General features: G+C 38.6%; 1 protein-coding gene and 1 long non-coding RNA gene across 4 annotated transcripts in view; one reads left to right on the forward strand and one right to left on the reverse strand.

Annotated features, from left to right (window-relative positions):
- PDS5A (PDS5 cohesin associated factor A) overlaps positions 1-15,893 on the forward strand; it is an 81,783-nt gene extending 65,890 nt beyond the window's left edge. For 2 of the 3 annotated variants that reach the window (XM_064511262.1, XM_064511264.1), the window contains exons 25-34: positions 30-234; positions 806-920; positions 3,605-3,737; positions 4,355-4,474; positions 5,586-5,648; positions 8,551-8,696; positions 9,914-10,019; positions 12,305-12,657; positions 14,023-14,173; positions 14,696-15,893. In XM_064511262.1, the coding sequence (XP_064367332.1) occupies positions 30-234; positions 806-920; positions 3,605-3,737; positions 4,355-4,474; positions 5,586-5,648; positions 8,551-8,696; positions 9,914-10,019; positions 12,305-12,657; positions 14,023-14,173; positions 14,696-14,731 (1,428 nt within the window). In that variant the 3' untranslated portion in view covers positions 14,732-15,893. The remainder of the gene's footprint in view (positions 1-29; positions 235-805; positions 921-3,604; positions 3,738-4,354; positions 4,475-5,585; positions 5,649-8,550; positions 8,697-9,913; positions 10,020-12,304; positions 12,658-14,022; positions 14,174-14,695) is intronic. The other variant, XM_064511263.1, reaches the window with a different exon arrangement.
- On the reverse strand, positions 10,508-26,139 carry LOC112979427 (uncharacterized). The gene is made up of 2 exons (XR_003258175.2): positions 25,850-26,139; positions 10,508-11,191 (listed from the first exon to the last, which is right to left on the reverse strand). It is a non-coding gene; the product is annotated as an uncharacterized LOC112979427 (long non-coding RNA).
- Positions 26,140-27,414: the final 1,275 nt, after the last annotated feature.

Below are 27,414 nucleotides of genomic sequence, written 5' to 3' on the forward strand. Positions count from 1 at the left end.
TTGTGCTCTTATGTTTTATATTGCTGTAGGATGAGTGCTACCAAGTGAGGCAGATATTTGCCCAGAAACTGCATAAGGCACTTGTGAAATTACTGCTCCCTTTGGAATATATGGCAATCTTCGCTTTGTGTGCCAAAGACCCTGTGAAAGAGAGAAGAGCACATGCCAGACAGTGTTTGCTCAAAAACATCAGTATACGAAGAGAATATATTAAGCAGAATCCTATGGCTAATGGTTAGTATTTCAGTAAATTTGTTAAGAATACAACAGTTGAAAATGAAACTGCATTGAGTAATCATTAAAACTTAAGCAAATTGCTTTTGTTAAAAAAAAAAAAAACTAGATAAATGTAATTTGTTTCCTCATCTTTATCACATTGAAAATCTTAACTACTTAGTTTAGCATTAGCATTAACTGTAAAATTCTTTTCTGTATATTGCTGAGAATTATGTTTGTGCATGCTTAGAATAAATACAGTGCTATTGTTTTGTTATGTATTGTGATATGTGCTTTGTCTTGCTCAAAAAATGAAATTTTGTTTTCTGATATTTTAGGCTTTATAACTTTCTTTCTGAAAAACTTCTGTCTGAAAGTTATAAAGACCAGGTAGTTTTGTAGTAGCAAAATTTGTTCATTTATTTTTAATGCTTCATTAAAAACAAAATTTGCAGGAAAACACTGCAAGTTTATCCCAAGTTTTACATTTTATATTTGAAAAAATAATACTTGGAAACAGTGTTTCTTGTTCTGTACAGGTATCTGTAAGATATATAGTTTATTTATGACATTTTGTTTACTACTGTAGAAAAATTGCTATCCTTGCTGCCTGAATATGTGGTACCATATATGATTCACTTACTGGCACATGATCCAGATTTCACAAAACCTCAGGATGTTGATCAGCTTCGTGATGTCAAAGAGTAAGTGTCAAATGAGCCCATGTTTTTGGTTGCTGGGAGAATTTTTTTGTGCTTGGAAAAATGTGATTAGGAAGAGGAGCTCTTGTTTTATCAACAGTATTTTGCAAAATGGTTATCTTGGAAATGTGTAACACTTTAACCAAGGAAAGAAAGCATCAGCAACTGCTTAGCAATATATTCTGAAAGCCCAAATGGTAATCTGCAGGTCAGGTCTCAGTGTATGAAAATAGTGAGTTTTCTAGGCTTCTTTTAAACTGCAGTAATGATTTTAGATTCTTTTATTTTTGCCTAGGAATATCTGTAGAATTCCCCAACATATTTAGAGATACTGAGTAATGTTAACTCAAACATTTTGGAACTTAAAAAAATCTAACACTTACCCAAAACCTAAAAGCGTAATGCCATTGATGCTGGATCAGAGTCCTGCTTCTCTGGAAATTAATTATTCTGTCTCCATGCAAACCTACTAGAATTAATTTTAAGATGCTACTGACTTATCATTTCCACTGTTTATATGCAGTGCAAGCTTAGTGCTTCTTAATGTATTCAGCACATCTTATTGTACATCAGCCTTTCTCAAAAAAAGGTTTGTTCTATACTCTTTCCAATTTGTTTCATTCTTGTACATCTCAGATAATCTTTCATACCTAAAGTACAGCTAACTTCTGTATTCCTTTCTGTCTCATAAAGAAGTTATCTAAAAAAAAGTTAAAGCATTCCACCAGCTGTGTTTTTAGTGTTTTGTTTTTTTCTTGTGTTCATTTTTGGTGGAACTGTAAGATTATTGTTTAGGTACTACAAAAGCATGTATAACCATGTATCATGGACACATGTACTACCATATGCTGCATTATTAGAAGAACAGGACATTCTTGGTCTGAATAGACCAGTTCACATCTCTGTTTCTTTTTGCATCTTCACCTAAAAGAGTGCAAAACATTTTTCTCTTATGATGATACAGAAAGTTTCTTTCAAGAATTCTGAGAGCATGTTGTTCACTTTAAAGTGTTAACGTGGATATTTGCAAGCTTGGAGAAGCAGACCGGCAGTGTTTTTGGTAGCTGTGTCTCCCCAGTTCATTCTGGTTTTCTGTGGCTTAATACAATTGCATAAAGTAAATATGTGCTTAGCAACAATAATCTGTGATATTTATTCCTTTGAGGTCTTTTAAGCTTGTCTTATAGAGGCATGTTGGTTTGGGGTTTGTTTTTTTAATTTAATCTTGAGACAGTGTCTTTTCCTTCTGAACTCATATTCCGAAGAATTTTGAAATGAATACAGGGGATGAATTTACTTTCTTATGTGTTTGTGTTCTTCTAGGTGCATGTTTTTGTACATGAAATCCCACTGTGGCTCTAGAAAGCTCTTGTTCAGGGATGGCAATGATTTGTTGCCTTAGTTTGGAAATCCAGCTATTAAATTTGACATGCATTACCTGGAATTACTGGAGTAAAATGTGTCCTAGTTTGCTACCTTTTTTTAAATCTCAAATAGGCAGCACAGGGCTTTGAAGAAACTGGTCAGTGCAGTATGCTAAAGGTCCTGTGTTTGTCCTATTTACATTTTTGAGAACAGTGGATAAAGGTAGATAATACATGTATGTAGTTAGCTTTTGTAACTCTTAGATACAAGTCAGAATTCAGACAGTTTAGTTGAACATAAGATAACTAAGTGTTTTGATGAAGCACACTCTTCTTTTACTTTGAACTTTTGAGAAAAATATTTGCTCATACCTGATGTTACAATCTTCAATTTGTATCAATTAGAAAGATTGGAGGTTTTGTGGACAAAGAAATCTAATGTTCAGTCATCCTGTTTTTCTTGTTCGGTATTAGCCTTTCTTCAAGGTAGTCTCTCTTCTGGAGCTTCAGAATTAAATTAGCTACTGGCAAAGGTACTTTTCACAGACCCACCCATATGTCTATTCCAGCTGAGTAGTAGTTTATCATATTATGACTATTGTTGACCCTCTACACACTTGCAGATCTGAAGCTTAATAACAAACAATAGTGTGGGACAATTGTATTTTATACAGTAATTGAAAGATTCTTAGAACAAATTTTTAGTCAAAATATAATGTGTTCTCCCTGTAAATAAGCTGGATTTAAAGAAAGAAAACTGTGAAAGATAATTCCATTCAATCTGTATGTCTCCTTTTCCTCTTGTATGAGACATTAGCAAGATTGGACCTGTTCAGTTTTGGATCCTCCAGTACATGAGTTACAGTATTAAACCACCCACTGTGGGTAACAGTCTAGTGGCAGCATAATTTGCTTAAGTCTGTTTTGAGTGTGGTCACAGTATATTGTTGACTATAACGTAGATGTAGGCCAAGGAAGTGATTAGACAATTTCATCTGCTACATGGTAGCACCAGAATTTTTGTTTCCATTCACATTTGGAAGAGAAAAATATTGATAGGTTGGGTAGTATCTACAGACCTAATAGGGAAGCACACTGATTTGGCGATTTATTCTAAAGAGTACGGTGGAGATTTTGTTCGTATTAAAGGCCTAGACTATATTTACATCTTTGGATGATGTTATTTTTTTATATCTTCAAATTGACTGTGGTTTCTTAAGAAAAAGATAGTACAGCTGACAGAATTTTTTAAAATATTGCTATATGTGGGAACCACATTATAAAAGCTGAGATGTAACTGTGAATGGTTCTATGGCTTCTTAGGTGCCTGTGGTTCATGCTTGAAGTTTTAATGACAAAGAATGAGAACAATAGCCATGCCTTCATGAAAAAGATGGCAGAAAACATCAAGCTTACCCGAGATGCTCAGTCTCCTGATGAGCCAAAGGCCAATGAAGTAAGAAATGCAATTCAGATAAGGGCGATGGGGTAAGGGTTTCACAAACAGTTGCTGAACAGGATTTGCAGGAATCTTGAGAGCACTAGCTCAACGTTTTAATTGTCTTTTAGAGACAGTGTTAATTGCAAGCACTGTCTGTATGTTACCAATCTCATTCTTTCAGAAACTTGCTGACCTTAACCAGCACAGTACCCAGCAGTTAAATAAACAAAATTTGTTAAGTATTTCTGTAACTCACTGTTTGACTGCCTCATTGTAACTCCAGCTGTTTAGTTTCCTGACGTAAACAGCTTCTGCTGTTGGGGGAAATACTGTAAAGTATCACTTAACATTAAGCCTAGTAGATTCTACTAAAGGTGAGAAACTTGAATGAGTAAGAGCTTCTTTTGTACAGCATAGCATGTAAAGTGTTTTTAGTTCTTATTAAATAGTATGGTACGAAATATGAGGACTTCTGTACATGTTTGAAGAGCCAACAGTATGGATAATGATGTAATATACGTCCTTAGTGGTGGTGATTTTTGCACACAGATGATACTTTTTAGAGTACATTATCTGTACACCTATAAAAATAATAAGTAATTCCTATTCACTTTCCTTTTTTTTTCCCCCAGAAACTTTATACAGTATGTGATGTAGCACTATGTGTAATCAACAGCAAAAGTGCTTTGTGCAATGCAGATTCACCGAAGGACCCTGTGTTGCCTACCAAATTTTTTACACAACCTGAAAAGGTAAATTTGTTAATTTAATTTCTGAAAGTACTAAGGTGAAAGTACTTTGACTTTTATAACCGAGAGCTGGTTATCTCATAACATCTAATGATGAGTGGGAATATGTATATATTTTGTCCTCAAGAATGTCATTTTTAGCATCAGCTGTATGCTGTGCCATCTCTCTCTCTCATGAGCATGTACCAGAAATGTTTGTAATGAGGTGAGAGCTAATTAGAATAAATATCAATATTTTAACTGATATTGCTAGATCATTTCACTTTATAAATGCAGCTGTGAATGTATAAGATGAATTAGAATGCAAAGCAGACAAAAAGGGAACATTTTTTGATGTTATCCTTTGTATGTTTATATATGTGGATAACTATTTGGCTCATTTTGGCTCGTTTGTTTGCTATACAAGTCAGCCCTCTTATTACTTAGCCTTGGTGAGTACAGCTCTACTGTCATCAATAGCATTACTGTTATTTAAGGGACATACTTTTTAAGTGGAATCAAATTAATTGTCCAGACTAGACCTGCTGTTTTGGTTGTACTAAAGAAAACATTTCACATATTCACTATCCTAGACAGTTAACAGCCGTTCCAGAGTCTGTTTGTTCAAGGAGAATAGTTTCTTTATTTAATTATGAAATGGCAGATGCAATGGTGACAGGGAACTGGTACCTGTAATAGGCTATTTGCATTCTGATTTAATGTTTTGGTCTGTATATTCTGTAGTTAAAGTGACTAGAGACTTTCAGTCTGTTTAGAGAAAACAACACCTCTTTTCTTCTCTTTGGACTTCCAACAAAAACATGCAAGTGACACAATAGAGAGGTCAATTTTACTTCATTTTAAATGACTCATATAATTCAAGAAGAAAAAATAAGAATCCCAAATTCAAGTTGTCATACTTGACATTCAATAATGATGAGTACAAATCTCTTTTGAAATACTAGTTTGAACTATCTTTATTAGCTTTAGATTCATTTATCAGTAGAAGGTTGTATAGTCTAGAAGCTCTTATAGCACTTGATAGTAGCATCTAATTTGAGAAATCAATCAGATATGTTTAAAAACATAAGTAAGATTGAGAGAACGAATATAAATTGATTTTTTTTTAATACAGGATTTCTGCAATGACAGGAATTACATTTCAGAAGAGACAAGAGTCCTTCTTTTAACAGGAAAGGTACCATATTTTGACAAGATATTCTTTTGATTGAATATTGTGTGTGATTTTTTTAAATGTTATTTTTAGGTTTTTTAAAAAATCATAACACGGATGACAGTAGTTTGTATATAATGATTTGTCGTTCTGAATAAATGTATGTTTCTTTTGCTTGCTGGCTATATTAAGACCTTTAACTCTACATACTATTTGGTGAGGATGGATCTGAGGATGGTAAGCTTTTTACCTTTGCACTGTCTATCCTGTGCACTGAGGCATAGGTTCTTGATTAACTTCAGTTTTTCACATAATTACAGAATTTTTCTTTATGGGTATAACATGACATAAAGTTACGATTCAAATACTTAATTTTGACACCACCTAGTGCTGAGGGCCTTAACTTTGTAATCATAATATTTTTAATATGGTTGGTTATGCAGTTAAATTAAACTACAAATGTCTACACCCTTTTGAACAGCTCATTTTATTGGTATATAGTCACTCCAGACATAATTTGGCTGGTACTGTCACAAGAGAGAGAATATACTGAATCGTTCTAGTGAAGAAAACAAAAAACGGAATCTATTTTTATTCCTTTTTCCCCCCAACTGTCCTTTCTTTCTCAGGTTTCTGAACCTTTCTTTCCCAGGTTCTCTTTAAATTGTATCTGAGTGCTTTTTAATCTAGTTCACAGAATTAGTAGATTTTTCATGAAATTAGAGAAACAGCGCTGGCTGTCCTGTAAACTAGAAAAATCCTGAGAACAGAATAAATCAGGTTTCTGTTATAAATTTCATCTGTATTTGTTAATTTTCACATTCCATGTTCTTTGAACTATTATTGTGTTAGTTTCTAAAATCTTCAGTTAGAGAAAGCAGTATTTTATGATGGTTGTTTTCATGGTAAGGGTGGAGACAGAGGATTGTTCTGTAAATAGCCATATCATTTAACATTGCTGCTCCTCCCCCTGTTTTTTCTCCTCTACAGAAAGTTTCCACTATCAGAGCAGTTTGTGTGTGTGAGGTTCGCTCAGCTGGCAGAATCAGTTCTGCTCCGCTGCTCCTCCTTGCTTCATGCTCACATGCTCCACAGCCCCCCTCCCCCCACCCCCCCAAAAAAAAAGAAAAAAAAGAGTGCTTTGTAATACGTGTCTGGCAAAAACCCGACTGGCGGTTTCAGTAGGATTAATCCATCTGATTTTTGTTATCTGAAGGAGATCAGCATTTATGGACTGCAAACATAGGGGGTGACGGGCAGCTCAGGGGCATGTACCTGCCAGCATAGCTGAGTCAGAGGAGGGTGTCTGTCTACTGCTAAAGCTGTTTCACTTCTGGTGGTGTTCAAATATAATTAATGAAACATTTGTAACTTTGAAGCCAGTTTGGTGGTTGTATAAACTGACAGTATTATTTCTCCTTTGATAAGGCATTCAGCAAATTAGGCTGAAGCTGTGTCGTAACTAAAAAATCTTGTTAATTTAAGACAGGCTTTTCTCATGAATTCTGTTAAAATACAGTTATGTTGTAGAGGAGTTCCCTTACAAGCTAATACCGTTTAAGCAGTTTTCACTGTTGTGGAAAAATGAACATTTATTCCATGCTCTAATAGCATGAACAACACTTGTTTCATTTTCTGTCTGCTTCCATTTCATATTAGGATACACCACTCAGTCAGGCCAGTGGTCCTTTTGCTCTGGTATGCTGTTTACAGAGGGGCCAAAACAACATGATTTGGGAGAGCATGCAAATCCAGTACATTTCCCTCTAGTACTCCCCAGCATTTTTAATGTTGATATTGGGATGTTAGACTCTGCATCTCTTCCTGTTGGTTTTGGTATCTGATTATGGACTTGTCCATGAATGTTTGCTCTTGTTTTGAACCTGCTGATACTCTGCCTTCACAACCTCTTGTGGCAATAGGTGCCAAAAGTTCACAACCTGCTGCATGAGTTCTGCTGCTAGTTGCACCAAATGTTTCCTACTTTTTATAAAATACTCAGCAAATTGAGCAAATAGAACATGTTGTAAGAATAATATATTTAAGTAAATTTTGTGCAGTATTAGCCTCAAGGATGATGCAACGACTGAACAGGTGATCAGTAACAAGCCATTTCTGTGGAGGTTGTTACTTCTTTGCTGGCAAAGTGGTATCCAGTGTCTGTGCTCTCTCTCCTGCCTGCTGCCTCATAACTTCCACACATGGGAATTAATTTTCTTGTGAGAATGTCTTACTAAATTAACTTGATCTCTGAGGAAATGTAGAATTACATGAAGAATGCGTCATGCCAGTTATGAAAACTTCCTTGGCTTATCTCAAGAGACAAAATAAAAAAATTCTTCCTACTGTCTACCCAGCCTGACCAAATCAGTCGACAGACACCAGCCATAGCAATATCTAAAATACCAACACTGGGTCAGAAAACCCCTAGAATACATGGTGTTAAAATAAATGATATTTTTATACCAGCTTTCTGTATAGTTTAACAAAAGCGTACACATTTTCTACTGTTGCAGTGAGCTTAACTGCATTATGTTTTGGAAAGTGTTTGTATCTCTCTTGCCACAGACACCATTGCTTTGCAGATTTAGAGGCTTTGCAGTTACAGGAAGTTGCCACACTCCCTCAGCACCCTAATATTTTCTACCATTCTGGTCTTTGTTGAGACTTTTATAGCTGATATCCCTTCAAAGCATGAGAGATAGCAAGGCAATTGATCAAGTGCTGTTAGCTGACAAGATATAAAAGTATGATAGACTGAGTTTTTTAAGTAAAGATGGGACCTACAGCTCTAAATTGATGGCATCATGAATAAGACTGTTAATCTTTATTATCTCAGAGGTATATTAGAAAAGCCAAGGAATTTTTGTTTTTTTTCATATGTATCTGAAGTTCCTATTTTTAACACTAAACCATTTTCTTTTAGCCAAAACCAACTGGTGTATTAGGTACAGTAAACAAACCGTTATCTGCTACTGGAAGGAGACCATATATTAGAACCACAGGATCAGAGACTGGAAGCAATATCAGTGTAAACTCTGAGCTGAGCTCTTCTGCAGGAAACAGATCAAGGTACAGGAGTTTGAAAGATAGCTTCTTTCCTCAACTCTTAATTTCATTTTCTCCAGGGTGCTTGCATGTTTTAGGATAGGAGATGATTTGGTGTGTGTGTCACTGTTATAGTCTGAATATGAACAGTGAGCTCTCGTTCTTTGTCCAGTATTTTTAAATATCGATACTAGGTAAAATCTCCATCTTTGTTTCACTAGGCAAGAATTTGGTACAATGTATTGTTGTGCCTGCCTGTCGTCATACAGAATACAACAGAAGAGACATTACAGTATCCCAAAATTATGGTGGTTAATATTGGTAGTATTGTTGCATCAGAAAATATATGAATTGAAGAAAGCAGTTATAGTTAATACTAAACAGCTTTTGCAACCCACACATTTGTGATGTATAAATTAGGAATAATCTTCTTTGGTAACAATAAATATTTTTGGTACAGTTGAAATAGCTGGCTCTATTTAAGATCAAGAACAATAAAAAAGAGCATGTTTAGGAGGACCAGGGTCTCAGTGGAAAGGTACAATATATAATTTCATACTCTCTCTTTTTTTCTAGTGTTATTTTCCTTGTGAATCCAAAGAGCTTTTCAGTTTCTCAAAAATCTGGAGAAACCGTTCACATTTTCAGATTTTAGGATTAAGTTTAATTTGTTTTGGAATTGATTAACTGGATAAGATAAAGGGTTAAAGAAAGTAGAGAAAATCAACTGCTTAGTTGCTATTTTTCATAAAGCTCTCAGTTCAGAAGGTGTTCTGTGTGTGGGAAGGGGTTTAGCTGGGTCTGATATGTAGTAATGATTTTTTTTTTTTTTTAACTATTTTAGGTTTTAAACTATTGTGTGTTTATGTAAATTAACTGGAAGCTTTAGCATTACTGGTCCTGATGTTTATTTTTCCTCCCTACCTTTGCCAATACCAGACTTTCCTATGTGAAACAAGAACACAGCATTGCTTAGAACACAGCTCTTAAGTTTGTGAAAAGAATCACATGGCGTAGTGCCTGCGATGAGGGGCTGGGCTCAGTGACTAGGCACTCCCTTTCGGTTCGGTTCTGAGATAGAAAATGTAAACACAAAGTAAGGCAAATTCAACTCTCTCAATAATTTAGGCTGTCTCCACTGATATTTAAAAAGAAAGAGAGGAAAAAGTTTACATTTACTTCTTCCGGTTGTTTTTGTTCTATGTATTTTGGTTTTCTTTTGTCTTTAATTGTGCTACCAGGGAACAAAGTTCAGACATATCAGAAACTGGGGTCAGCGAAAACGATGAAAATCCTGTGAGGATTATTTCAGTCACACCAGCAAAGACAGAACCTGTGAAAAACAAGGTATGGTTTGCAGCTTTTGTGGACTTTGTCTCTATAATTAGCTTGGCATGGGGGATTTATTCAGTACATATCATCGTATCTTAGATGATCCCTGCAAAATCGTTAATATCTAATTTCATTTCACATAATTGTATCATTTCCTTAGCCCATAAAAAGACTCCTTAATTTCAAAACTACTGGTTATTTTATCCAGAGAAATTAGTAGAGAACATATGCTCAAAAATAGCTCAGGCAAATCAGACAGGACTTTCTCCTTTTTTTAAGTAAAATTCCAACAAATTTTCACCTTTATTCTATCTTTTTCCGGTTTAAATAATAGTAAATTGGTGATTCAAAGTGAAGGTTGACACCTGTGTCTTTTACTTATAAAACATATAATTGCATGAGGTTTGACAAAGACAAACATGAAGTCCTGCACCTGGAATAGATTAAAGCCAAGCAACAGTGCAGCAGGTTGAGATCTGCCTGGCTGGGGTGCAGCTCTGTTGAGGAGGAGCTGGAGGTCGGGGTGGGCAGCTGGCTGAACGCGAGCCAGCAGTGTGCTCTGGCAGCAGTGAGGGCAAGCCAGGTCCTGGGCTGCATCAGCAAGAGGATAGCCAGCAGGGCGAGGGGTGTGATTGTCCCACTCTGGTCAGCACTTGTAAGACCACACGTGAAATACTGTGTCCCGGGTTGGTCCTCCCCAGTTCAACAGAGACATGGAAAGATTGAAGAGAGTTAAGCAGAGGGCCATCAAGATGATTAAAGGGTCGAAGAACTTGACATACAAATAAAGGTTGAAGGAACTGGGTTTGTGCAGCCTAGAGAAGAGAAGGCTTGGGATGTAAGCACAGTCTAACAGTATCTAAAAGGTAGTTACGGAGAAGATAGAGGTACTCTCTTTCCAAGGCTGCATGGTAACAGGACAAGATGCTCCAGGCATGAGTTGCTTCAGGGGAAATTCTGTCTGGATATAAGACAAAACAATTCTTCATTGTGAGAAAAATTAAATACCGGAGTAGGTTGTCCAGAAAAATGGTGTTTTGGATTTGTATCTTCACATAGATAAGCTAGATTTTTTTCCTTAATCTTTTTAAATAAAATCCACGTAATATACACACCTCTGAGCTAATGAAGAAGATATATTTCTGACATTTCACCAGTATGATTCTTCTCTCCCTCCCAGTAGAGTTCTGAAAAGTTAGATAAGTTAGGCAAAGCATTTAGAAAAGAAGTCTTCAAAAATGTTTTCTTGGTTCTTGGAACCTGGCTTTAGTTGAGATTTTCAGAGTTTGCTCTATAATGTTTCTATGAATAGCAATTGTAAATGTTTCATATGAATCTGATAAAATAATAAAGATTACAGAGACTGCATGACTTATTTAAACGTTTAAGAAATAATGGTAGTATATTTAACAAAAAAAAGTCCTTGCTTCAGGCACAGCACTTACGATAGGGAATGGTCTTAACTGATGTGTTTGAAATTGTTAACTGTCATCCCAGCCATACTCCCTTTTCCCTGCTCTTCTTCCTGGAAAACTATTCCAGAAGCCTCTGCTCAAATGGAAGTCTAGCATCCAATTGCTTCCTCTTTGTCTCCATGTGGATATTTGTCTGTGTAGAGACCTAGACTGCCGCCATCCTTTGTTTTTCACATATACAGACACAGCTTCATGAAATGTAATCACTTTTATTACCTTGTTCAGTGTATTGGGAAGAGCATGCATGTAGGCCATACCTATTTGGACATGGAAGAATTAAGAAAGATAGTAGGTTTCACTTGTGTCTAGATCTTACTCCCTTTGTTCCTCCCAAGCTTTGCTTTTTTCCTTTTAATGGCATTTAGGGTTTTTATAATCCAAATCTTCCCAGAAGTTTGGCCTCAAAATTTGCATCTACTGAAGTAAATATCATTTGCTCTACCTGAATCATTACTCTTGCTCCCCAATTCTCTGTCCTGTAGATTGGCAGAGAGACAATAAAGGAGTTTGTCCCGTAGAACCACCACGGGAGAATCTCAGATTATTAGTCTTACTCTGATCTTAATTCCAAGCAACTAAAAAGATATATTGAGTACAGGTATTAAAATTACACCGTTATAGTGTAGAAAATCCTTTTGCAAGGTTAATGTGAAATATCTCATCTAGTCATACCTTTTACTAGAACTAAGCCGATATGTTACGTTTTTATAACAACATGTGTGTTTCATAAACTCATGTTTCTGTCAGAAGGAGGTAGCAATTCCAGTTTACCTTTGGGAATTTTTTCCTTTTTTTATTTCACATTTAATGATTTTTCTTTTATAGGAAATTAATTCTGATCAGGCTACACAAGGAAACAGCACTGAACGTGGGAAAAAAAGAACAGCAACAGCATCTGGAACTGAGAATATTCATCAAAAAACAGAAGAAAAGAATGCAGAAGAAACAGGACCATCACTCGCAGCAAAAACCAGGAGAGGGCGTCCACCCAAACCTGAACCTCAGGGCACAACTGCAAAAAATGAGGAAACAAATAAACCGCCTGTCAGGGGAAGGAAAAGGGCAGCAGTCAGTCAAGAAAATCCAGGGGGATTAGAAGCAGGTAACGCCAAAGCACCAAAACAGCAAGACACAGCAAAAAAGCCAACAGCAGCACAGAGACAAATTGATCTACAAAGGTAAAAAATAAAATAAAATAAAATACAATACAATAAAATAAAAGTGGGGTGGGACATTCCTCTCTCAAGATAGACCCAGAATTTACAATTATAACAGATCTAGCACAGGTTAAAGGGTATAATTGAACCAAAGAATTTATATAAGAATAAAAACCATGGTCAAACATGTCGTGTTGGGTTCTGGTTTTCAATCAGGACAGCTAGAACTAGAAAATTGAATTTGTTCTGTCAGAACAAGATAATCTAACTGTCTTTACCATATTGTGGTTTTGGTATGTTACATCCTAGTTCCCCCTATTAGCACTGCTATGCAAAAGAACTAAGATTTGAGGGTATTTCAGTGCATTCATTCCAGGTATACAGAGATTCAGGTGCTTTGCTCTGCTCTAGTTTGTTGATAACAGTGGTTTTAAAATTGACCATCTTTCATGAAAAGAATAAACTGTAATTCTTTTCTTTTCTAGATCTGATGCTAGTTTAATGCCATAATGTTAATATTAACAGCATTTATAACTGTATATGTATGTGCATGTATGTACATGGTTCCAGTATGTGGTTCCAGTTCCTGAGTTCTGGAGTTTAAAAGTGTATTTAGACCATTAATTTTCATGCTGCATTTTTTTTAAAGAAAGTCAGAGGAGGTCCTTACACTGACATTGAAAATTCATGATCCTAGAGCCAGGTATTCCCATGTTTCACAGAGAAAGTAGAAGTCTACTGAATGGATTTTAAACATACATGCACATATTTACACATGTATATATGTATACATACATATACACATCCATATTTAAGTAAATGAAAAGCAGAATTTAGAACTGTGTAAGCTACCAAATAGTTCTTGGATGATATTTTTATTTTTCTATATGTTTTAATATGTTGATTTGGTTTCTAATATAATGAAGTCTCAAATACACCTAGACACTGAGAAATTCCTTTAGCTGAACCTTATTGTTACGCTTTTGCATTAAAGTGTCCAAAGTTGTAGAACAGTAAGGTAAGCTCAGCAAACCAGCGTGCTGGAAGAAATCTCAATTTGATCTGAAAGAAGTATGAATAATTTGCACAGTAGGATTTTTCTAGAGATCTTGTCAAATGGAAGATCTTGCAGAGAACCTTGATCAAATAGGATTTACCATTTCCTCTCACAGGAAGGTTCATATACTAGTAAGTTATCCAGTCTTCCAAGAGAACAGTGTTTGTGTACTGCCTTGCAATGCTTTTTTTATACTTCTTAAGTCTTCATAGTAAACTACTCGACCCATAGCCTTAAATAAGCCACTAACATCAGGTAACTACTTTGAAATATGTAAGACCTCAGTATTTCTTGAAAAAAATACCACAACCGTATTAACATTTTTTCAGAAGCCAGGTGCTTGGAAGTGATGGAGATTCACTGTTGGAGATAGACTCAAGTCCAGGATATTCCCAAAATGCAATGGATCTTTTTAAAGCCTGTGAGAGCAGCCAGGAAGACACTGAGGATACAGAGATAGCAGAAGGAGGCTTCCTTAAGGTGTAGCAGGCATTTTATATAGGACACTTCTGTGTTTTTGTTGTAGCTTATAGAATAGGGAGTCAAAGAAACTTGTCTTCCCTTTATAAAAAGATATGTAAAAATAGCTCTATGTCTGATAGTTTTTTTGTTTTTAAGTAGAAATGTACAAGTTACTGTAAATATTCAAAGTACTAATACTTTTATAAACCCGAGTAATTGAATACTTAGTTACCATTCTTATTCTCTGACCCAGTGAAAGCTATGGAGAAATGTATTTCTGTTTATGCTGAATTACCATTCATTCAACTTGTATATTTTCAAGTTTATCCAAAAGTTGTGTTATACAATAACAAAATGTAGTTACATTGAATTAATACTGTTATAGTTGAGAAGATTTAAGATACAGCTGGAAGAGAAGAGTCACAGGTATAATGAAATAGATAAGATATACACAATACAGATAGGATTTAGAGTCAGAATTGATTATAATTTCCTTGTTCTTATGATTAACTTTTTTTTCCCTTTTCTCCTCCCAAAAAGGTAAAAAGAAAACTCACTCGCAAAGGGAGGAAATGAAGGCCAAATAAAGGCATGCTCCAAGCTTCTGCAAAAACTAGGATTCAGAAATTTCCTGTACAGGAACTGAAATTACTTCAAAACACACAGCTTTCAGCTCTGTAAACAGAAGGAAAACTATGCTTCCCTTTCACATGAATTTAATCCTTCTCAATGGAAATGTAAAGCAGAAACTCTTGAGAAAGAGGCTAAAAGCATCTGTACTTATTTCCCCAGAGACTTTTTTTATGAAAAGTCAATAATTAAGCAAATTGCTTAACACTTGGTTCCAGTTCCTGAGTTCTGGAGTTTAAAAGTGTATTTAGACCATTAATTTTCATGCTGCATTTTTTTTAAAGAAAGTCAGAGGAGGTCCTTACACTGACATTGAAAATTCATGATCCTAGAGCCAAGTATTCCCATGTTTCACAGAGAAAGTAGAAGTCTACTGAATGGATTTTAAACAAGACTAGAGGAAAAAAAATCACAAAAAAATTTTTTTTGCTTTACTTTTGGAGACTGTTTTATGTATAATTCTTTCTGCCTGCCTACTTTTCTGCAAAAATAAGATGTACAGATTTCAGTTCCCTGCTATGAAAAGTCATGTGGTGGCAATTTTATAAATGTTGCTTTCTGATTTTTATCAGAGTGGGAAAGTAATCACTTAAAATTATTATTAATTTGCAAGTAGACATTTCATTTTTTAATTTTCCCTCCATTTTAGTTTAATATAATTTGCAATAAATGTACATATTGATGTTTGTTTTATAAAAACATATATCACTTTTAAGTGTTTTTACTCCCACGGTTCTGTTGGAATATTCTAAATTTTAGAGGAGTAAAGACAGTCCAGCATTTGATTTTATAATGTTTGTCACCAGATTTTTATTATTGATGTAAAGAAAAAAAGTCAATTTTTAAAAATAGTTGGACTTTGGCAGCTTTGTAAGGAAAGTTGGAAATGTTTAGGATTGCTCTCAATTTTAAGCATTGTGCTGATTGGAAGTAAGTCTGTTTTGCATTTTGTCTTCCTGTCCAGACTCATTTTTTAATGTTTATTTTAGAGGATTGTTGCATCAATATTATGTTTCCTGGCATTGTTCAGCATAGATACAGTGTACACTTTTATGTACACATGATCATATTTAAGTTTGTTGCATAAAATAAACGCTTCTAGGTGTCATGTGGTAGTCGTCTTTTCCTTCTTTCTCCCTAAAAAAACTATTTGCTCTGTACCTGTGCATGGTCTTGGGTTCATAGAAGTAGTATGTTGATCAAATAAGCTGTAGTGCAGATATTTATATAGTTAAAAAGATATATTTTTGGCTGATATTATAGTGCTTTATTTCGTAAAGTGTGTGAAGAAGGGGGTTGGTCTGCAGAATGACAATGAGCAAGTCACTTTGTTTCTCAGTTTCCCGTTTCTCACTTACGAATTGTTTTCTTGAAATCTCTTGATACATTGTAGAAGAGCTGGATACTATTGACATTAGTTAAGGATCACCTGCTTTCCTAAAATGGTTAAGCATAGTTGGGTGCTGTTAAAATAAATGACTATGTCTTTTGTATCAAGATACAGTATTTAATTGGTGTTGCAATTATTTTTCCTCTGTAACAGAGAAAAAAATACACTCTGTTCACAGAGCAATATATATGCCACTCTCTTACTAAAGCAGTCTGGGATGCTTTGACTTGAAAGATTTTGTGAGCTTTTGATAGAGAGACACTGGGAGATTAAAAAGCAAATAATTACACATATATTCGTCAGGGTTTTGATTTCTAAAACTGAAATACTTTCACTTACTTATACTTATCATAATATAGTTTCCTTTGGGTTCTCTGTTTAAATACTTCTCTCATGCAAAAGATGTGCCATTTTGGTTCTTTTTAAAACAATTTTTAAACCTTTTTGTTACAATATTTTAAGTGCTACCAAAAAAGAAAAAGAAAGAAAGAAAAAAACCTCTTTTAGAAATTGGCTTTTGGAGCTAATACTTCTAGGTAGTACTGTGCCTCTAACAGTGCTTTCGAATCTGGACTTGACACATTTTGCAAATCTTTCATTAAGAATTGTTTCAAAAAGCTTTGATTTTTATAAAGTGGATGATGGATTTTTTTCAGGTTTTGGTCAAATTGTTTCCAATGTCAGATTATTCATGGACTGATCCTAGAATAATTTAGGTTGAAAGGGATTTCTGGAGTTCTGATGGTCCAATGCCCAGCTCAGCGCGTGGCCGTTCAGTCGTCTTTAATTTACAAACATGGAGTTACGCAAGTTCTGCATGATAACTGCTTTTCTTTTTTTTTTAATCTGTTTTCTTTAAGAGAAAGTTTGAGTTACTTTAATAAGTTGATTATCAAGATAGTCAAAGAAAATTGGTGCCTTCATGTAGCAAATTATGCTGGACATGGCTGAGCAAAAATGCAACATACAAACTATAGGATGAAGCCTGGTCTTTTGGTGGAGCTTGCCACGGACAAGTCTACATACTGAATCCCTCTGCCTGCTCTCCCTGCTCTCTAGTTTTTCCAATGAAAAAATGTTTGTTTTGTACTTAACTATCTACGAATTTTAAAATATTTTACAAAAGAATGGAGATTGTCTCATTGTAATCAGAAAACTGATGCTCAGAATTAGTCACTTGTTCAAAATGAGAAGAAGAATAAGAGGAAGCAGAATAAAACCCAGTTGTTTATCCAGGGTAGTATTAGAAGGTCCTGAAGTTTTATATTAAGAGTTATATAGTTTGAGCTAAATTCTCATCATCTGAAATTCCCATCTTCTTTGTTTCCTCTGATTCCAGGAATGTATGGTTCTCATAAGAGTAAGACAGAAAGGTTGTATTGCTGTGAGAACACACTTCATAATCCAGTAAATTAAGCCACTCTAGAGAATTGAGTCTGAATTGTTGTTTTTAGACAAAATAGTAATGTTTTCTAGAGAGAACCTGCATATTTCTTAAACAGCAAGAATAATATCCATTACAAATTTTCTTTGCATATGTTATGATAAGCTTTAAAATTTTAGAGCTGCTAAGTAACAAAAAATACTCATCTAGAATGTATTTCCAGACAATGGATGCTTAGTACATATTGCTGGACCAATTTCAACATCAGACTGGCCACTGAGTTCCTTGTTAAATGTTGGAGTTATCACAGCTGAGTGTACTGTCTCATCTTAAGATCCCAAAAGATCACCAGATATTTGCAATACAGAGGAAATCTCCTTCAAGAAATCGTCCTCATAGACATGCATATGTGTTCAATGATTAGGTTTACCAGTAGTAATATTGAATCCCAAATCAGTAGTCAAGGAAATAATCCAACTTTTTCGATTTGGGCTGTAGTCTACTTGCCATCCAGATGTGCCTGGCTGATAACTAAGCATTATTCACAGAGTAGCTGGTCTTAGCCCAAGGAATTGTATCTCAGTGCAGGAACAGGTTTGTCCAGAGAATAACAAGTGCAGCTCAATTCTCTGCAAGCAGCTCTTGATATGTGCCTAGAAGCCTTCCTCTGGATAAATTTCTGACAAGGAGAGAATCGTCCTGCCTGTGAGTTCCCAGGGTACTCAAATGGCAAGAGGAAAGTTCAAATCAGGAGAAACTCTCTCTTTGAGGAAAATGCTCTTAAACATCAAAGATTGGTAACAGCTTCCATTCTTCAAAGGATTTTTAAGCTTGACTTGCCCTGGACCCATTTGCCTTATTGGTTCCTGGGAGGAAGGAAACAAGATGAGACTTCCTCAGGTAGAAGAACTTGGAAGTCCTAATCTCTATCTAATGTAGTAGAGCTGGTGGCTGACAGCCTTTTCCTTCGCTACTGCACAGTCTGGATCAAGAGAGTGGGTCCATGGGCTAGCATTAAAAGCTGGGCAAAACCACTCAAATTTATAGCCGTATGTTGTTCTTTCCCCTTAGCCCCAAATTCAGGCATCTGCCTCTCTTTTTTTAAGAATGATGTGACTATTTCAGCCAAGACTGTTCTAGAAGGGGGTGAGCAACCCTCTCTTCCTTTATCTTTTGTTTCAAGCTGAAGATGGCCCATAGTGCCCATCAGTAATTCCTTAGGATCAAGTCATTGTTTTGACCTGCAGGATGACTGCTTTCACATACCTGACTCACTAGGGATACTAAGATTCATAGTAAGAGCATCTATTGTTCTTGTACAAGTTCTTAGCCCTATTTTCTGCAGTACTGAGGCATTTTACCAAGTTCTTGGTAATTGTAGCTGCTTGTGAAGAAATTAAGTGATACAGCGGGACCATGGCAAGAGGTTGATTCAATTTCGTTCACTCCAGAAGTGATCAAATGAATTCAAACCACCTCCTCTTCATTCGGGCTATAAAAGCCAGAAAGGAATCCACACTTACTCCATTAATTGGTAAAAGCAACCTCAGACCTCACCATAATGAACTCAGCTCACTTCATATTTGCCTAAAGACAACATGAGCACACTCCTTGGAGCTTTGGTGTCACAGGTCCATCAGAAACAAGTTGCACTTACACTACAAAAAGAATTGCTATCCACAACAGGCAGTGTAGAGTTGTTCCTCACAACATTATCTTGGGAGAAGTCCCTCCCCCTTGTTAACCTGGTGGAAAGGCCTTTCTGACCCACAGACCTATGTTTCTGCCTAACAAAAGTCATGACAAACTTCTGTCAGGTGACTGCTAGACTATGCAATGGCTGAGTTTTGTCAGCCAACAGCAAGAAGACTCAGGATGACTCTTTTGGCAAGAAGCTGGTGTATTTATCACCACTTGCACAACTAGATCTGTGGTCAGCAGAGCTGAGGCATCTGTTGGCACAACAGATGGACAAGGCAGTTGGGTCCTGTTTTACTGCCCGAGGAGGGACAGCTGTCAGGAGACATGTCGGTTCTTCAGTGAGAACACAGACGTATCCGAGCTAATTTGTAGCTTGCTGAAGTCATGCTGCCAGCAGTGTAGTCACAGCAGCATGTCAGTGGAGGCAAGAAGCATGAGTAAATAACTTAGTGTACGTGATAGCAACCCACTCTCATGATGAAGACTGTTATTTTAACAACCACAGGAGCTCAGATGTGTGTTCGTAACACTGCAAGGCAGGTATGGTCCAGAACAGGAAATACATGCATCTTTCTTGAGTTTAGGCAAATAATTATTCTCTCTGCGCACCCCGCCCCGAGACTGCTCTCTGTTGACCCTGCTGCACCAAAGCTTCTGAAGCAGGAGTTGGTGATTAGGGCATTCCCAGGCATGAGCTGAGCTGCTTTGGTGTTGGGGCTGAGTGCCTTCAAGCAAGTGGGTCATCACTGTCTGCTGTAACAATTTCATAAGCAATAATCTGATTTCTTACCCTGGCGTGGCACAGTTACAGCAATCAACTTCTGGCTGGACAGCTGGCTTGTAGACTGGGACACTACCCCAAGCAAAGCTGGGACTTTTGGAATATTTTGCTCTACAGTAGGAGTAAAGACTCAGGATGATGATTTGGGCTTCATTCAGCAATACCAGCTTGATTCAGCAATACCATCTGCTTTGCTGTATGTTTGGGTGCCTCAGCATCCTCCATCTCAGTAACGCCTGGAACAGAAATGGGGTGGGCTCGCTCTAGCAGCAGAGGACTGTGCACCAGTGGCCTTTCCTGGTCAGGCTTTTTGGAAGCCGCAGGTGTATGATGCTGTACATGAGCACTGTACTGCTCACTGCATACTCACTGCACACTGCTGCTTGCCAGAGGTGGCGGCTAAGCGCTGCTCTGCTTCCTGAGTAACTGGGAGAGGGGGTCACTGCTGAAGTAATTCATGCCATCAGCTCTTGAAGAGAGTGATCACCAGTCTGGACAAACTATTGCAGGTGGTGATGGCAGCCTGCTTCTGGTCAGTCCTCTTCCTGGGACATGGAAAGCAATATACCTGTGCTAGGTGCTCTTTAGCTGGGTAATACCCTGGCACTTCTAGGGAAGCTGGCTAATTTTAATGTCTTCCTGTCCTTTCCAAGTCAGTGGGTATTCTGTGGTTTCTCTCTGGTATAGTTATATGTTGGCATATGCATAAAACTGACTCTTGCACCACAAAAGAACTGTTTGCTGATCGCACACTAAGCCACACCAGCCTCCTGTATAACCTCAGGTAGCCTTGCAAATGTCTGTCCATTAAGTAAAAAAGTATGAGTCCTGATGTTCAGCAGGAGCAGAGCTGATTAAAGCCAGTGACACAGAACAGTAAAGGATAGGTGTAACATGATATCGGTAAAAATTGAAATCGAGAGATGGTTACTAACTACCTGAACAGCAGCATTTCAGAAGAACTTTCCAAAAGAGGAGTAGGTTGAAGATAGATTTAGAAGGTTTTATGAGTTTGGGATTACAGGGCTTGGGGGGCTGTGATGCACAGGCCTGGACTCAATGCCCCTGTATTGTGTGTGCACGCTGCCGGTTATGTTCCCATCACATCTTGCACCACAGGTATCAACGCTACAGTCCACCCAAGATGGCTTGTGATCAGGTCAGAATTAGCTAATACATAATAAGTAATAAACATATTCTTTAGAAAACATTTTATTCATCTCTTTCAAGTAATTCCCTTCTCTTTTGTGCCTTCAAGTAACACTACTATGAGCAAAGTCTCTTGCACTTCTTTTAGTTTAAACCAAGATGATAATGTTTTGCTATGCATCTCTGAAAATCTAAAGACTATACTGATTTGTAATTTGAAACTAACTGTTCAGTACAGCTTTTAGTCACTTTGATTGAAATAATCTTTTTTGCTTAAAAGTTTACTTTGTCACATGAAAGTTTTCCACGTGCTCAAATGGATGTTAGAAAGATATGCTTAAGTTAACTTCCTAACAGCCCTGGTCTGAGTTAATGTTTGGAGTCTCTGATTTTTAAGTCATTGGGAGGCCTACTAAGCCAATAATAGTAGTATTTGCTCTTGGTACCATAGCATTCACTTTAGATTTCTGTAGTGGCTTTCCAAAAACCAAAGGTGAGGTGGTGAATAACAGAGAATTCGCATAAGTTAGATGGGAAGCCCGGTAAATCTCAAGTGGCGCCTCGCTCCAAACTGAACATTTTCCTCCCAGCTGTGAGAAAGTCATACTCGTTCTTTTCCATCATTTAGGCATGAAACTGTAGCTTAGCTCAAATAGATCACTTCTGGCCATTCTTTGAAAATAGTGGTTACTTAATCACTTCGGGGAAGCGGGGATGGTCTCCAGCTTTCAGAGGGCTAGTCTAGTAGAAGAGGAAGAGTTATGTCTCTTTTGGAAAATCCCATCTTCCGTGTGGTTCAAGACCATAGCACTTAATAAGGTCTACAAGGGAGGCCAGGCAGCAGATCTCCCAGATAGGAACTGTATTGCATTCAGTGGATAGAAATCCCAGTCAGGGCCATGGCCCTCCTCCAGAAACAAAGTATAAAAAGACCCTGTCTGATTTTCCTCATGCTCAGGTTGCTCGTGCTGTGCTGCCAGATGGGGGCTCTGGAGGGGCCGGCTGCACAGAGAAAGAGGAACGCCTGCCCTGATCCCTTTCTCACCCTTTTTGGGAAATGTGCTTACACTTTATTAGACTCCGCATTAGTAGCAAGAATTTAAACTTTGCTTTTCCCACAAAGGCACTCCCAATTCAGACTAGGTTTCCTCCCTGATTCAGCCTGGGTTGCTTGTGTTACTTTCTCCCTTTGTCAAGTGGGGAGTCCTCACTGTTCTCCAGCCCCCATGCAGGCGTCAGCTCTGGTAAGCTGTTACCTAAATGTCACCTGGTCTATTAGCCACAAAGAGTCAGCTCAGAAACAGCCTGAAAGTCTTCCTTCACAATGCACTGAATGGCCACATCGCTAAATGCTTTAGGGAACTTGTGTGGTCGTCTGGAATACTACAAGCCACCACAGAAGATCCAGCATTCCCCAACCCAAAAGTAGGAAGTGTGCATTTTTAACCCTTTCTGGTTTCCACAGACATATTATGAGGCTCTACACCCTCACAGACTGTACGTGCCAGATCATGGCGACATTCACAGTCCTGTTGGGCTGACCACGAGGTAGTCATCTCCGGGGCTTCTGCCACTGGTCTTAATGGGATGGGGCAGACCCAGATGATTAGTTACTTCTTGCCTATTCCTCTGGGTCATTTCAGAGCAATGACAAGTGGTTGGTGGCAGATGACCTAACACTCATCGGAGGAAAAAAGATGTCATTTTAAACACCATCATCAATTGGTTCCAGCCCAATTTCAGGGGGTGGATGAGTCTGCGAAGACATTGCTGCATCTGTGTGATGATATTTCATGGGGAGAGGACAGGAATGAGCACAGGCAGGAGCTGTGGGCTGGATTGGTGGGGAGTAGAAACCAACCTGCTGCGAAGGAGTCAGAGGAGCCTACGTGCCAAAACAAGAGCAGGGCAGCATCAAACTTACAGTGAGCACCTCGGTACCAAGATCCCCATGGGAAAGCCAGCTGGTGTCTCTACCAGGGCTGACCACAGCAGTCAGTCTGATTTGAGCTCAGAGACCAACCTGGGTCTGGGACTATGCTGTATTACTGCAGAGAAAGGTGATATCCAATCAGGGACAAAACCCAGCATCTGAGCATACCCTTAAAGGTCCTTGGGAACCATCTTGGCTGATGTGTTTCGCTAATGCCACTCCTGTTAGTTTTAGCAGCCACTAGCACTTTTAGGAGGACATTTGCTGACTGCTTCTGTTGAATCATCAGGGTTTGCTTTTGCTTTTTGCCTGATCCATCCAAAAAAGGTGATTGTTCAATGCCTCTTTTAGCTTTGTTGCAAAGACGTAGTTTCACACTGCTGGTTGCCCTGCATTGTCGCTTCGAGCAGGACGCTGTCTCGTTACCTGGGTTCAGACAAGTTTCAGAGAGCCCTGTTTGGGGCGCCCATTCTTGCAGCCCAGCTGCCCCATAGCACACAACAGAGGCCGGCCCACGCCCCGTGGCTGGGGTAAGCCAGGCTCGTCCCATTAACTGCGGCAGGGCTGTGTTGCCCTACCCCAAATCGCTCGCTGCCAAGAGGCTGCCTGGGGGGCACGAGACGCAGCGCTGCTCCCTGCACTGTCATTGCCCCCTCCGCCAGCCACGTAGGGACGGCTGTGCCAAGCGGCCGGGTCAGCCCTTGAGCGCTGCTGAGACTTTTTAAGTTACAACAAACATTTCCATACAGCATTACTCACTGTTGGTCTTCCTGTTGTCCAACGCACAAAGTTGTGTCAACAACTTCACCTCTAAGTAGGATATTTTTGTTTCCATTTTCACTTGCTGCTGATTCTGTTTTTTGCCACGACTGTTCGGGATACAAAGTTCAGCGTCTCGATGGTATTCAAAGCCAGTAGGCATAACGTGGGGGAATAATGTAAAGTTTTGTTTGTTTGCTTTCTTAATAAAATCTCATCCCACCTTCAGGCCCAGACCATTCTGATTCAGGCATTGGCACAGCAGATGTTACCAAAATCCTCCCAAGTAGGATAATGTAGGTAGCTTTGACCTACTTCAGAAAATTAAAACAATATCTTTATTGTATTATAGTTCAGGCTGGCAGTGGCTTTCTTAATGTCCAAGAGGTTACGAATGTGGCAGAAAGCAGGGGCACTGCAAGGGGAGTAGCAGAGCGGAGGATCTGCTGCAGCTTGGTGGGAAGCAAGTACGGGGCTGTGGGTGTGCAGACACCTATAGCGTGCGTGTCCGGGCACCCCAGCTGGTGGTCGTGGGGTCCCTGAGGAGCTTTGCCCCCTGCCAGGCTGCTCGGGCTTCACAAAGGTTGAATTTGAACAGATGTCATTAAAGTCCCAGAGATACTACAAGGCAGGGGAAACATCTCTATCCTACCTTAGAGGTTTCCTCTCGAGGATGGGGTGAATATGGCTCATGCAATTATAAACTAGCACAAATGTGGGTGGAGGAATTACTATTCTGCCGAGGGAAAAAGCTTGAAATCTTGTGATCGAAATCCTTCTCTGTTGCCCGGTTAATGGGCATGTACACAGAACTAGGATTTCTGGAAGTACATCCACCCCTTTGCCCCATAATCCTGGGATAGTGGCATCTGATGGCCATCAACTATTTTGACGTACACACACTAAGAATGCAAATTTTGTTTCGAGGCATAAGCTAGATTGCTTTCTACATCCTCACATGATTTTATATATTGCTTCTTAAGCGTGACTGCATAGTCCACCTGATGTGGTTTCAGAGGGGTTCATACAGGAGAAGTAACGGACAAACAGACCAAACACTGGTGGTTTGTTACAGAGAAGTTGCCAAACTGTCCAAGTTTCAAGCAGTCAAAAGCAAGTAGTGAGCATGTCCATGGGCAGGGGAAAACAAGAAGTTCCTACAGTATAGCCAACAACAATTTAGATGCAAATTTTGTGGGAACAAATTTGTTAGAAAAGTGTCATTCTTGCAGATCATAAGAACTGACAAAAACGATCACAAGGCAACCTTGCATGGCTTCCAGATTTTACTGCCTTACTAGAGTACTGCAAATATCAACTTTGTTTTCATCCACACAGCTTTTCCAGGGAATTGCACTTTTTGCTGTGGAAAGTCCCAAATCTTTCAGTTCACACCTCAAGTCTCGGCTGAAACCTTCTCGCAAACCACTTCAGCTAAGGTTTGCTTCCACCTTGCTCCAGCGTTAGTTCAATGCTTTGTTCCGTTGAGATTTGGGACCATTCATGGATGAGGAGAATGGCAAATAAACAATAAGAGCCGTTCTTTCCTTGCTTGTACTTAAGAACCTTTTGGGTTTTGGTTTTTTCTGCTGCTGTATGGTCTGACTTAATGAACTTTTGGTCATTATTTTGTTCCTACATGTCTTTCCTGACAAGTACAGCGCAGAGCCAGATGCCTCCTGGCATTTTTGATGTGGTTCAGGCCAGTTAAGGACCTGAACACAGAAGACATTATAAAGGAGAATGTGCAAAGAGTGGGAACCTCCCGCCTCCCCAATAATCAGAAACCTCCAAAACTGGAAATTTTCCTCTAGAAAGTTAATGCACATTTCATTTCTTAATATTTGCCCTTTTAACAGGAAAAGCCATAAACCTGTTTTTCTTTTTTTTTCATTCCATTTAAATTGACAATTTCTGATCATTCAACTCACTTTCTACACATACAAACCACATCACATTCAACATACCTTCTTGCAGCAGTTTAAAGCAGCGTTGGCTACCACTTCCAGGAACATTTGGGTCCTCCTCTATATCTAGTTCTTCAGCTTTGCTTTTAGGAAATCAAATCCTACAGCAATGATGCTGTTTCCATCCAGTACTATTTCTTCCTCTGTTAACAAAAAGGTTAACAGTAGTTAGCTCTCAGTCACCTTCCTGGCTGCAGCATGAAATGGGACTGGCTAGTTCCAGGTCTGCTTTTTGAATCAAAATTCATCTTGGAGCTTAACAGGCTCCTCTTTGGGGCTGTTCCCCCTAGCAGAGCCACTCCTGCACCCAGCACTGCCTCATGGCAGTGTGCAGACATTGAAAACGGGGTGACTGGCTGAGACCAGGGACAGGCCAGGCTGCTCCTGCAGCCCTGTAAGAAAGCTTAGCTGCAGGCTACTTCCTAACCCTCTCCGACAGGATCAGCAAGAGGCTCAATTGCTGTATGTGCTCAATTGCAATCCTGTACATGCCGGCAATAGCTTCCCCCTTAACCTGCTAGCTGCCGAGAATAGTTATTTTCCAGAAAAGATGCAGGAAGATATCAGGGCAGAGAAAACAGGTCACAGCCTACCCCTACGTAAGACAACCAGATAAAGAGAATTGCAGCAGGTCGTTGCTCAGTGCCACAGTTCCCAGCAAAGACAGCTGTGCGCTGCTGCTGAAGAGTCTGTGCTATCAGGTGGCTCAAACAACATCAGCACAAGCTAGCACCTCGCTCACTCCCCCCGCTCCCCCAGCAGCAGCAGCAGGCTGGTAATTTTTCCTCCCATTGTCAGCTGATTACCCACTTACTTTACACTGGAAGATTTTTACACTGATTTTTCACCGGAAAAACTTAGGTATTTTTCACCGGAGGAACTTAGGTATTTCAACACAAAGCAGCCACTAAGTGAAGCAATGTAATTTATTTGACATTATACCAGACACTGGTGCTCCAGATCCCAGAGCCAGACTTGACCTTTAAACAATTTAAAATCCTGAATTTTCTATATTGGCATTATCAAACGTACCTGGCTCAGAGCTAAATTTGTCAGTAAGTATTACAGCTATTGAAATTCAAAGTTAAACACATAAGGAATACAGACAGTAAGTGGCACTAGTTCATTTCATCTGTAAACTCACTTCCAGCTTCTGGCTGCTGGAAGAAGTTACAAGGCTGTAGGACAACTTCACTTAGTATTGCTGTATAAATCAGCCCTCAGTTACTCATGTCACATTAGTTTCTCACTACAAGAACAAGGTAATACATTTTTTCCCCCCTTCTCAAAATTAATGGACAGGCTAAGAGAACGAGCGCCCAGCCGCAGCAGCGAGGCCGGGAAGCACGCTCGCGCCCTCACCGCTTTTAGCGAACAAGGCACAATACAACACAGCTTGTAATAACGCACACAAATCCCCCTCAGACCACTGCTTTACCTTAACACTGCGGAACTGTGCAATAATACTGTGACATTCGGTACGGCCTTTTTGGAAGCTGGCAAAAGCTACTCAGGAGGGAACATAAGCCTGGAGATAGGAGAGGGATCTGAAATCAGTACTACAG

Source organism: Dromaius novaehollandiae, chromosome 4 (assembly GCF_036370855.1).
Source record: "Dromaius novaehollandiae isolate bDroNov1 chromosome 4, bDroNov1.hap1, whole genome shotgun sequence".
Classification (NCBI taxonomy): domain Eukaryota; kingdom Metazoa; phylum Chordata; class Aves; order Casuariiformes; family Dromaiidae; genus Dromaius; species Dromaius novaehollandiae.